General features: G+C 35.2%; 1 protein-coding gene across 1 annotated transcript in view; it reads left to right on the top strand.

Annotated features, from left to right (window-relative positions):
- The window catches only part of KIAA2026 (KIAA2026 ortholog), a 164,556-nt gene that overhangs the window by 131,022 nt on the left and 20,259 nt on the right, over positions 1–13,275 (top strand). The window contains exon 6 of the mRNA XM_032392467.1: positions 8,676–8,791. Coding sequence (XP_032248358.1) covers positions 8,676–8,791 — 116 coding nt within the window. The remainder of the gene's footprint in view (positions 1–8,675; positions 8,792–13,275) is intronic.

Below are 13,275 nucleotides of genomic sequence, written 5' to 3' on the forward strand. Positions count from 1 at the left end.
AGATCATTGTTACTATATGGAAGTATTTGTAAAATGTTAAATTTTTTAAATACACAAAATAAGATGTGCCTAATGATTACAATATATAAAAAGACTTGTTAAAGAATTGGAAAGGAATTTCAAGTAATGAATAAAATTAATCTTTATTATGTTCTTAAGATAATTTAAATTTATCATACAATAATAATATTTCTCTTGCCTAACCAAAGGCTGTACATTAGCAAGACCAAACAGAGAAATCAGAAGCTTGGATCAGATGGTGACACCCCATTTTTTGGTCACAGAGTTCTGTATAAGCCACTAGTTATGAATCAGGGATGATCCCTCCCCTTCCCCCAAGGAGATTTGGTAATGTCTGAAGACATTTTTGGTTATTGAAGAGGTGGTACTGGCACTTAATGGATAGAGGCCAGCAATGCTGCCAAAATATCCTACATTACAGTGATCCTATAATGCAAATGATCCCCCCCCCCGCAACAAAAAATTCTCTAGCCTCAAATGTCAGTTGTGTGGAAATTGCAAAACCCTAGCATAAGCCTGTATTTGCTAAGGGCCCTATTCTCTCACCATATTTAAAGTTTTTAAAAAATTAAAACACGCTTTTGGAAGGCCTGCACAATAGATAAAATAAGCTTCTTTACCTATCTTAGTTACAGCTTCAAGTCTTATTCATAAGGCAAGTATTTCCTCAGTGTATTCTGTGTGTTATGTGTAGTACCAAGAACTTGGTAGGGATCTGAAATTAAAACAAAGTCCTTATCCTCAAAGAATTCACTAAAGAGCTTAAGATTTTATCCCCAACCCTGGGGATAAATTTTTAATTTTAATCTAGGTGAGTTGGGCTAGCTTCTGTCCTTTTATAAAAGACTTAATCTTTTCTTTTCAATGAAAGCAGCGTTCAGAAGTCAACAAACACTCCAGACACTTGCTCACTTCCTTTAGTTACATGTTCATATGTTTGGGAATAGGGTGGAGGGGTAGGTAGCATTGCATTTTATGAAGAATCAAATGGTAACTGACATGCCCAAAATAATAGTGAGAAAAAAAAGCTAGATGACAGGAAATGTGAACCAGAGCAATATATGACTGGTAAGACAAAGCTTCAATCAGTTAATCACTGAATTATCTAAGAGTGCATTATCCACACTTATTTATGGTAAATCTTGTTCCTTGGGTATTTTTTAACATTTAATAACTACTCAGCTAAGTACTGGATTTTAACCCTTGTTAATAGTGCTCAGTGTTTCTACTTAACTACAATTTGGCATAGTTTGAATCCCATTAGGGAAACTTTCATAAAAAGAATTATTTGAGGGTCACCCTGGGTGGCTCAGTCGGTTAAGCGGCTGCCTTTGGCTCAGGTCATGATCCCAGTTCCTGGGATTGAGCCCTGCCAGCCCTGCCTCTGGCTCCCTGCTCAGCGGGGAGTCGGCTTCTCCCTCTCCCTCTGCTCCTCTCCACCAGCCCCTCCCCCGCTTGTGCGCGCGCTCTCTCTCTCTCTCTCTCTCTCTCTCAAATATATAAATAAATTCTTTTTTTAAAAAAAAGAAAAATATAGATCATAAAGTTGAACAGTGCTTGAGAGTCACTGTATTAAAATGTAACACAATAACTTGTTCATAATGATGACTCAAATCATCGAGAGTTAAATTTTATTCATCATGTGTTCAGGAAATCTGGAAGACATATTTCTCTCAATTTAAAAAAAAAAATTGCATCTAAGGAGAAAACCTCAGTTAACTATGAAATTTACTTATGTAGTTTGAATACTTTCTATGGGCCCACTCTGTGCTAGGCTTTGTGATAGAGCCTGAGAAAGTGAAAATAAGTAGGATATTGTCCTTGCTCCCAATCTTCATGTCACTTACGTGGAATTTTTGTGCTCCGGTGATACCAAACATAGCATTACTTAGTGATTCAGATTGTGCAGTGAATTGCTTGGGAACCCACCTTTCTGATATATCAGGTATAGAGTTGATCAAATGTTGTCAATTTATTTGCTACCACCAATTTACAGAAAAGGGTCAAATTCAAATACTTAGCCAGGGGCACCTGGGTGGCTCAGTCGGTTAAGCAGCTGCCTTCAGCTCAGGTCATGATCCTTGGGGTCCTGGGATCAAGCCCCACATCAGGCTTCCTGCTCAGTGGGGAGTCTGCTTCTCCCTCTCCCTCTGCCTGCCACTCCCCCTGCTTATGCATGTGCTTTCTCTCTCTCTCTGTGTCAAATAAATAAAATCTTAAAAAAAAATCAAATACTTAGCCGGTGGTTAATTTCCATTTCAGGATTCTTTCTTCTTTGTAAATGAAAGTGGTTGTATACCATTAGTACATATATATATTAGATTTTCTTCCCCAGTAGTAGTAACTACCTTACTAGGAATATGATCTGTCATCCACTTTTTTTTTTATTGTTCTTTTTTTTTATGTTATGTTAATCACCATACATTACATCATTAGTTTTTGATGTAGTGTTCCATGATTCATTGTTTGTGTATAACACCCAGTGCTCCATTCAATACGTGCCCTCTTTAATACCCATCACCAGGCTAACCCATCCCCCCACCCCTCTCCCCTCTAGAACCCTCAGTTTGTTTCTCAGAGTCCATAGTTTCTCATGGTTCGTCTCCCCCTCCGAATCCCCTCCTTCATTTTTCCCTTCCTACTATCTTCTTTTTTTTTTAACATATAATGTCATCCACTTTTTCCTCTCTACAGAGCTAAATGACATCAAAATTTGCAATAAATTCTAATAATTGATATAGTTGTATGTTTTCTAGTTAAATGCTAATTTAGAAATATAATGGAAATGTTCAGTGTGGGATGCCTAAAGTACAGATGCTTTCCTTTTCTATTAAATTAATCTCAAGTGAAAATGGATGAGAGAAAATACTAGCATGTGATAGTTCATATTAGAACCTCTGGTACTGGTAAAGTCACATTTAACTTTTCCCATGTTAATATGTATACATTTCACTATACTGTCAAACTAGCACTTTTTCAAGGGACTGTATACCAACAAAATGAATGTAATGTTTTACCCCTAAAACTGAATATGCAGGAATATATGAGTATGGTGATAGTTTCTTTAGGTAAGCAAGAAAAAAAGTGAATACTACTTTTTCATTTAATATTATTTAGACTAAGGAGAATGTCAAATAATTGGTTTACTAATATACTTAATTATAGTTAATTTGATTTGTGCTGTATTTTTATACATATGAGTTTAAATTATTTACAAACTATCTTCAGATACTGCTAGTGATTTTAAATGAGACATCTTTGTGTATCAATCTGTGTGGCTTTTCTCAAAGTTATTTTCATTTTGTTTGAAAAGTGAGATACATGGTTATATAATCCCTTTTCCACAATGAGATTTATGTGACAAGAGTCAAGCCCGTAACAAAAAATATTTTGTTATATGATCCAGTTTCTATGAGCTAACATTTATAAGTAAAAGTGTATAAAAAAATGGCATTGATACTTTTGTTATATACATCTTGTTTTTGTACTGTTCTTAATAAAAATGTTTTTACTATCTCCACAGTAATGGTGCTAACCCTCTCAATTTATAAAAGCATTCTTTGTATATTTATATATGATTTTATTTTTCTTCATAGAGCTGTGGATAGCTATTTTGTTTACATATAATGTTATAAGAAAATCTATATAAGTAACAGGATGTTTTGTGTAAATAAGTTACTTTCACCTAAGTTTAACATTCAAAGCATCTAAATTTATTAAAATGTATAAAATATGTCCATGATGATAAGACATGTAAGAAACCTGGAATTTATTTGTTTTCCTTTTTTTCTTCCTTTTAGGTGTCCAATGTCTCCAGCATCAGTAGATTGCCAACTCCCTGTCCTTGCAACACCCCAGCCAGCATTATGCTAGTTCTGTCATACCCATCCCCGATTACTGCAGCAGAATGGAATCGTTCTTTAGTTGTAAGGTAAGTTTCCCTCCCCACTCATTTCTCACGCATAGACTCAGCTTTTCATTTTACAATATTGTGTAGTTTTGTAAGTTTTTTTAAACTTTCTTTTTCCATATGGTTCCTTAGGTCATTAATGTATCATATTCAAAAACTTATAAAACTGCATAATATAATAAAAGACTTCTCTTGTGACCATAGACCAGCTTCTTTTTGTAGTAATCCCTAGGAGGTTATAAAACCTCCATTGTTTGACATTTGGGGCATCTCATGGAAAGGGAGCTGGCAATCTGCAGCTGCTGTGGACATTGGATGAGAAAGTATTGAAAGGTAAGCTTCAGATTTAGACCATATTGTATGCCTTTGGTTCCATCGTATATGCTTGAATTCATACTTTACATTAAACTTTATAGTAAATTCATAAAAGAAAAATACTACTCCCCTCTTCTTTAAAGTGACCTGCAGTAAATGTTTGCATTATTAAGTTCACATAATACATTGGGATTATCTTAGAAGATAATTTTTATCCCTGAAAATAGTGAGAATTCTAATAACGAATGAGATATTAAAAGAAAATAATATTAAATGAAAACAGTTCGTTTATCCCCATTTTCACATACTTGTTAGTAAAACAAAGCTATTGCTAGCTTTTATCTTATTAAATATATTTTTTTGAGAAGTGGTTATAACACTGTTCCACAAATGGCCTATTACTAATCCTTCTACCTGCTGTCTTTGATTCTATATTGATCACTACAGATAAAGATTATAAGAGCTTTCTGATTTTTATTATATCCATATTCTTTCCTATGTATTTGAAGAATGGGGAATGTGCTGTGTTCCTTGTTTTTTAATTCACTTTTAAACTTTAGAACACTATAATTTTAAGTACTATTTTAATTAAACAAATGAAAATAAGTTTTAATAGATTTTAATTTTTGCATTACAGAGACACCTACATATAAAGAGAAGTACTTAACGCAATACAATCTTTTGTTCTTTAGGAATTGTCTGTGTGTAGACCAATTGGGACAGCATTATATAGTGGCAGGAGAGTTAGATTTTAACATTCAGAAGACTAGAATTCTAACTGAAAATCTGCTTCTATCTACAAGTACTTCCCTGTGATTCACTGAGCCAATTTCCTTCTGTAAAATTATGTTCTTTTCATTCCTGTTAGCTTTAATAATTTTATCCTAGAAGAAACACAGTAGTTATTTTCAGTTTTTCCTTTCTGTGTATATAAATAAAGTTAATAAATCAGAAAAGCTAATGTTAGCTTTTAGTTAATGAATTGATTTAAATTCAGGAAATAATTTGATTTTACATAGATTTTTACATTAGACCCAAGTTAAGGCAGATCATTGCCATCTCTAACTTCTTTTAAAAATTCATAACTTTTTTTCTGTTTACACTAGTCTCATTGTATACTGTGACACTCCAAGACCACCACTAGGTAGAAGGGGACATGTTTTAATTCCATTTGGGTTGTATTGACCAAAGAAGGTGGTAAATGAAATAGGCAGTATGAGTTTCTTTTTTACTGTCAAGTGGATAAACACTTTACCTAAAATACCAGTCCCAGAGCAGTGATTCTGAACTTCTTAAAAATGTATGTCCCCTTTTGGTAAACATAAAAACTGTGGACACACATACCCCATGACAGGATATAGTGATATCCTTCATTGAGGTCATTGTATTCTTTATATGTATCTTCTAGTTTTTATCAGTCTTTACTTTCTGTAATTTCTGTTATAAGAATAATAGACTTTTTGTTTTCCAAACACAAAATGATTAAATATGCATTTTAAAATAATGAAATGCTATACCATCACTACCCAAGTTGAGAATATACAATATGAAGAAAGGGAAGAAGTCCAAAAAACATATATAAAGTTAGAAGGCCATAGACATTTTTAAACAGGTTAGCAGATAAGACAGAAATACAGGAAAGTTAGAAATCTATTCTCTGTATATAGTTGGCTAGTTAAGTAATATATTTTCTGGGCATTGGGTTAATTAAAATTTAGTAATCAAAATAAAATCATAAGATAAAAATCTTCTAATCTTTTTAAAACTTTTTTCTACGAAAATCAATGCAGTAATTTAGTAGAAAAACAAACACAGCTGACAGATGTCTTGAAATAATGACATTCAGCTACACAGACTCCTCTTCCTGTGCCTCAGTCTACCCAGTCCCAAGGTCTGATAATACTGCTGCTAGTCCTTCTGCATTCCCCACACCATCACCACTACACTAATCCAGATAGCAGCCATACTGCCCAGGTTAATTCTGTATCTGCCATTCTTCCCCTATAACCCTCAGTTACAAAGAATTCAGCATGCCTAGTGCTCTCTAGTCTTTTAACACTTTTCCAATTAATTATACTACAGAGGTGATATAATTAATTACTCATACCTTTCCTCTTTCTGCTTTCTTTAGCTGAGGAAAAGTTTATTCTCATCATTTCATTTTTGAGCCAGGTAGTAATTGAAAAGTAGAGAAATAATGTTGATGTACCCCATTAAAGGAAAAAAAAATCTCTATTACCTTTTTTTTTTTTTTTTTTTTAACTGGAACAGAATACTACCTCATTCCGCACATGATTTTAGGTTGACTGTCATCTGCCTTTTCATCTTCCTCACTTAGCTCTCCCTAGAGGAAAATATTATTTATTGTTTAATAGTTTTATTTTCATGGGTTAGAATAAGCACTTTATACTATCACCTAGTTTTTTTGGGGGGGTGGGAAATAAACTTTTGAGATATAACTTACTGTTAAGTTGGGTCCTTTGAGAAAGCATTTGACAAGAGGGAAGGTCTGTCTAGGTTATTATATGAAATAATTACTTTCCTTGAAATTTTTTTCACAATATTATCATTTGTCATGCCGTTAAGAAGACACAAGAATTAGTCATTGAGCCTAGGTTCCATATTCATTACGTGCACATACACATATACTTCCACATCTTCCTACTCTTCAAATAAACAATTTAAAAACCTCAGAGGTAGAAATGTAGTCATTTATTTCTACATGCATAAACGTTTTGTTGGTTTAAAGCACAAAATGTTGGGGGAGTAAGAACTGTATTATTAATCATTTATGTTTGTGGCTAAAATTTCACATTACATAGATAAAATTTCACATTTCAGTGAATGAAATGTTGAAAGTTTTAGATATATGTAAAATTGGAAAATTTATGCGCAGATTTAAAATACATTTTGCAGGGCGCCTGGGTGGCTCAGTCATTAAGCATCTGCCTTCAGCTCAGGTCATGACCCTAGGGTCCTGGGATCGAGCCCCGTATCGGGCTCCCTGCTCAGCGGGAAGCCTGCTTCTCCCTCTCCCATTCCCCTTGCTTGTGTTCCCTCTCTCGCTGTGTCTGTCTGTGTCAAATAAATAAAATCTTTAAAAAAATAAAATACATTTTGCTCTAGGGAGTAGTTTTTTTTTTTTTCCATTTTTTGTTTTTGGCGGAAGTGGTTTTATTTTTCTGACTTAATGTTCTACACATGTGCAAATTAGCTGAACAGTTGCTATGAGATGAAGTCTAATTTTTGCATGTTAAATGTGACCCACAATATATATAGTTGTGTGTTTTTTGTTATAAAAGAAAAAAAATGAGTGGACTAAATGGTATATGAATTATATCTCAAAAAAAAAATACAACATGGTTATATAACAGTAAATGAAGATGGTGGTGATGTTGATATATCATTGTGGGGAAAGGGGGAGTTGGCTACCTAAAGATAAAACTTCTATAAACTTATTGTTCCTATGGTATTTGAATAATTTTATGGGTACTGAAGTATATTTTTATTAGAGGTTTTTATAACATGTCAAATTGAATTATGTGATACAGCTTTTAAGAGGTAATGTTGTAGTTCTAAGAACTTCTAGTTCTAAGAAAGACTTCAGCATCAGGTCTAGGTTCAGGTCATAGGACCTTAAACAAGTCATTTAATCTCTCTGAGCCTTAGTTTTATCATTTGTTAAGTGAGACTAAAATGCACATATATTAGAGAGTTTTCATAACTGCTTGAGTAATGTATGCTCTCATGCTCAAACAACCCCTTCCTTCCTCCCCTCTTCCTTACCTTTCTCCCTCCTCTTCCCTCCCTCCCTCCCCCCCTCTAGATACAGATCTATGAATGAAATACTTAGTATAATACTTAGCAAATAGAGAGAGGGGGTATCAGTAATTATTAACTCTTACTGTAGCTATAGCATTATATTATTGAAAATTATGACCATTTATCTGCTTGTTTGTGCTGGAAACATTTTTAAGTACAATAATTGTAAAATTTCCTAAGGAAGTTTGTTAAGACTGCTTTTGGATATAACAATCCTTTTTTTCTCTTTTTCTCCACTCTTTGGGATGATTACAAAAACTTTACAGAAGTGAGCCATATCAGTTACATATTTAGTGAATTTATATATATGTTTGTATTTTTACATGTATTTATTAAAATATTTATAATTGACCCAATTAAAAACTTTAAAAAATTTTGTCTCCTTATTTGATTAAATAGGTTTTAGATTTCTCCTATAGAATTGCGAATCTTTAAAATATTACAAATAAGATTTATTACAGGATATTTTTCCCCTTTACAGCCTTCTAAAGAAGACATATTCATTTGATGGGTATTGGCATTTCATCTTGTGTTTACTCAGAAAATAAGGCTTGACATTCACTTTTAGATTAAATCTAAAGGATTTACTTGAACATTGTGTTTTTAGGGCAAATGGTATCATCGGAGGCAAGCTGTAAAAGAATTGCATGGAACGTTGATACGCCTTTTAAATGAATTGCTGCCATGGGAACCAAAGTTGATGAAAGCTTTTCAAAGAAACCGGTAATTTGAGCTTTATAATCTGTTTTACCTATTTTAGGGCTCTTAATTTATGATTATGGAAAGATATCCTGGAATCATTTTGTAATTTTCCCTTGATTTATAACACAGGAGATATTTTTGAGTCCCTACTGTGTTCAAGGCACTTCCTAAGCCCTGAAAAAGTAGGGTTGATTAAATAAAACCCTATTTGTGGCTTATATTCCTTTTCTTTTTTCCCATTGTGGTAAAATGGACAAACAAAATTTGCCCTCTTAACCAGTTTTAAGTGTATAGTTCATTGGTATTAAATACATTCATAATGATTGTTATTACCCCATCTATCTCCTGAACTCTTCATCTTGTAAAACTGAAACTCTTTATCTATTAAATAACTCCCCATTCTCCTTCTTCCCAGCCCCTGGCAATCACCATTCTACTTTCTGTCTATATGATTTGACTACTCTTAAGTACCTCGTATAATATACAATATTTATGGTTTTGTGACTGCCTTTTTTCATTTAGCATATTTTAAGAGTTCATCCATATTGTAACATATGTCAGAATCCCCTTCCTTTTTAAGGCTCTGTGGTATTTCATTGTATGCATATACCACATTTTGCTTATTCATTCATCTGCCAGTGGACACATGGGTGGTTTTCGTGTTTTAGCTATTATGAATAATGTTGCTGTGAACATGGGTGTGCAGATATCTCTTCAGGATACTGCTTTCAGTTCTTTTGGTTTATACTTTGAAGTGGAATATCTGGATCATATGGTAATTCTATTTTTAATTTTTAAAGAACCACCATAGTCTTTTCCACAGTGTCTGTACAATTTTCCATTCCCACCAACAGGATCCCAATTTCTCCACCTCCTCACCAACATTTGTTATTTTGTTATTTTGTTGTTTTTTTTTTATAGTAGCCATCCTAATGAATACTAGGTGGTATATTGTTGTACTTTTGATTTGTATTTGCCTAATGATAAATGATATTGTGTATCTTCTCATGTGCTTATTGGTTATTTATATATCTTTGGAGAAATGACTATTCAAGTTTTTTGCCCATTTTTGAATCAGTTTGTTGATTTTTTTGTTGATTTTTAGGAGTTCTCTGTATATTCTGGCTACTCCAATCCCTTATTTGCAAATATTTTCTTCCATTCTATGTGTTACCTTTCTGTTTTGTTGATAGTGCCCTTGATGAACAATTTTTAAAATTTTCCATGAAGTCCAGTTTCTTTATTTTTTATTGTTGCTTATGCCTTTAGTGTCGTTCCCAAGAAATCATTAGTAAATTTAGTAGTAAGTTTTGAAACCAAGAAGTGTGAGCATTCCAGCTTTGTTTTTATTTTTCAAGATCATTTTAGCTATTTGAGGTCCCTTGAGATGCCATATGAATTTTAGGATAGGTTTTTCTATTCCATAACAAATACCATTAGGATTTTGATAGAGATTGCAGTGAATCTGTAGAGCACTTTGGGTAGTATTGACATCCTCGAAATATTAAGTCTTCCAATCCATGAATATGGGATGTGTTTTCATTTATTTAGTCATCTTTAATTACTCTCCAGTGTTTTGTAGTTTTCACTGTACAAGTCCTTCACATCCTTGATTAATTCCAAAGTATTTTATTCTTTTTGATGCTTTAAAAACGGAATTGTTTCAAGTTGCTTTTCAGATTGATTGTTGTCACTATAGAAATGCAACTGATTCTTGTGTGTGGCCTTTGTATGCTGCTACTTGCTGAACTCATTTATTAGTTCTAACAATTTTTTGTGTGGAATCTTTAAGGTTTTCTACATATAAGATCATGTCATCTGTAAAAAGAGATTATTTTTTTCTTTCCAGTTTGGATGCCTTTTCTTTTTTCTTGCCTAATGCTTGGTCTAGAACTTTCAGTACAATGTTGAATAGAAGTAGCAAAAGTGAGCATCCTTGCCTTGTTCCCAAACTTAGAAGGAAAAGGTTTCAGTCTTTCACCATTGAGTGTGATGTTCACTATGGGTTTTTCTTGTGTGGCTTTCTTATGTTGAGATAGTTTCCTTCTATTCCTAGTTTGTTGAGTATTTTTATCATGAAAGGATGTGGAATTTTGTCATGCTTTTTCTGCAGTTGAGATAATCATGTGGTTTCTTCACTTTATTATGTTAATGTAGTATATGACATTAATCAATTTTCATATGTTGGACTATCCTTTATTCCAGGAATAAATCTCATTTGGTCATGGTGTATAATCCTTTCAGTATGCTGCAGAATTTGATTTGCTTATATTTTGTTGACCCACTCTGGCATCTTGCCATGCTCCCAGATCAGTATCTCTTATCTTATGGGAAGATGGCAGAGTGGGTAGACCCTAAGCTCACACTGTCCCATGTTTACAACTAGATATCATTCACATCCAAGTCAATAAACCAGAGAGCAGTCTGAAGACCTGGCAGAACAAACTCTACAACTAAATATAGAGAAGAAGCTGCATCTGAAAGGTTAGGAAGGTCAGAAAGGCAGAGGGAGGCTGCCCGCAGGAGGGAGGGAGCTGTGCATGCGGAGAGGACAGAGAAACAGGCACTTGTACCAGGGAACTCGTATGGGAAAGACTAATCCCCATAATGTTTGGCTTTAAAAACCAGAGGGGCTGAATTCTATGAATTTGTAAAACCAGTGGAAATTAGAGCTTGTAGCTTTAAAAGTCTGCTGATTCGGCACTGGGTGAGCCAGGAGGGAAAGTGATAGCTGGGTTGCTGCCCTTAAAGAGACAGCAGCCTATGCGGAGAGGCAGCATAAAATAGGCAGTTTACACAACGCCATGGGCAAATAGGAGACAGATTTGTTCATACGGATTTCAGAGCATGTTGGTGGACTTCTCTGAAAATGAGGGAACTGGCAGGCACCATTTTCTTCCCCCAAGCCCCAGCATAACCATAACTCCCTGTGGGAGAAGAGGCTGCACAGATATTTGTAGCCTGGACCCAGGGCTCAGGGCAAATTTTGTTAAAGCTGCCTATGTGCTCCTCCCAGACTCTGGGTGTATACCTGATGGGGTTTTGGAATATAGGTGAGATTCAGTGGGGTGGAGTCCGGAGCCAAGGACCAAGAAGGAATTCTTGAGACGTCTTTGGTGCAAAATGGTGGTTTATTAAAGCACAGGGACAGGACCTATGGGCAGAAAGAGCTGCTGCCCCAGGGTTGTGAGGGGTGGCTGATTATATACTATGGGGTTGGGGGAGGTAAGGAAAAAGGGAGGTTTCAAAAGGATTTTCATATGTTAAAGAAGACTCAACAGGATACCAGAGGCCTTGCCATTGTCAAGTTAAGGTTTTTCCCTCTAGCAAGGCATTAACATGAAAATAGTTGGAAACTTCCTGGAGGAACATTATACTCTGCCTGCTTCAAGTATCTGTCAATGGGCTGCAGATTATAAGGACATTTAATTGTATCTACATTTCCTTCTGGAAGCTAGGTTATTGATAGAAATGAGTTCTTGTAGATTGCTAAGACATTTGTAAACTGAGGGAGACTCAGGTCTTGCAGGATTGTGATCTCTATAGGTTAACTGTTTTTCCTTTCCTTAGCTTTAGGGCAGCCAGGAGTGCCTGAGAAATGTCATATATATCCCATGGGTGTTGGGGGTCGTGGGGTGTCAGTTTCTGCTTTGTCCTTAGCTTGCCTTCTGTTCCCTCATCATACCTGCTGCTGCGGGCCATGCCCAGCCATTGTCATACACTCTCCAACAGCTTCACATCCCCAGCAGCCACAGCACTTTGGGAGATCTGGCATAAGACTAGTGGCCCAAGGCAATTTAGCTAACACCAATAACCTGTTCCCAAGTTCCCTGGTGGGCATGTCCCCTTCAGAACTTGTCTGCCTGAGTCTCACTAACACCATAGAGTAAGCACATCCCACAACAGGTAGAGGGTCAGTGCAGATGGCTGCACTGAAAGGAAAAGCGACTCAGACACAACAGCAGGATGTAAGCAACACACATAGGATACTCTCCTGAAGTGCCAGGTTCTGGTAAACAGGGGACACTGCACTGCAGGGGACTCTAGGACCTCCTCTTCATGAAGTCACTTTTTTCAAGAGCAGATGACATAGCTGACTTTCTTAACAGAGAGAAACAGACACAGAGAACCAGGCAAAATGAGACAAATTTATCCCAGATGAAAGAACAGGACAAGGCCACAGCCAGAGATTTAAGCCAAACAAATATAAGGAACATGCCTGATATCTCGAGAATTTAAAGCAATGATCATAAGGATGCTCGCTAGAATTGAGAAAAGAGTGGAAGACATGAGTGAGACCCTTAACACAGAGTTAAGGAATAACATAGAGGGGCAACTGACTGGCTCAGTTAAGAGAGCATGAGCCTCTTGATCTTGGGCATTTGAGCCCCACATTGGGTATACAGATTAATTAAAAATAAAATCTTAAAAAGAAGAGGAATAACATAGCATAGATAAAGGGCTCAATAAACAAAATGAGAAATACACTTGATAGAATGTAGCAG

This window comes from Phoca vitulina, unplaced genomic scaffold, assembly GCF_004348235.1.
Source record: "Phoca vitulina isolate PV1807 unplaced genomic scaffold, GSC_HSeal_1.0 scaffold67, whole genome shotgun sequence".
Lineage (NCBI taxonomy): Eukaryota > Metazoa > Chordata > Mammalia > Carnivora > Phocidae > Phoca > Phoca vitulina.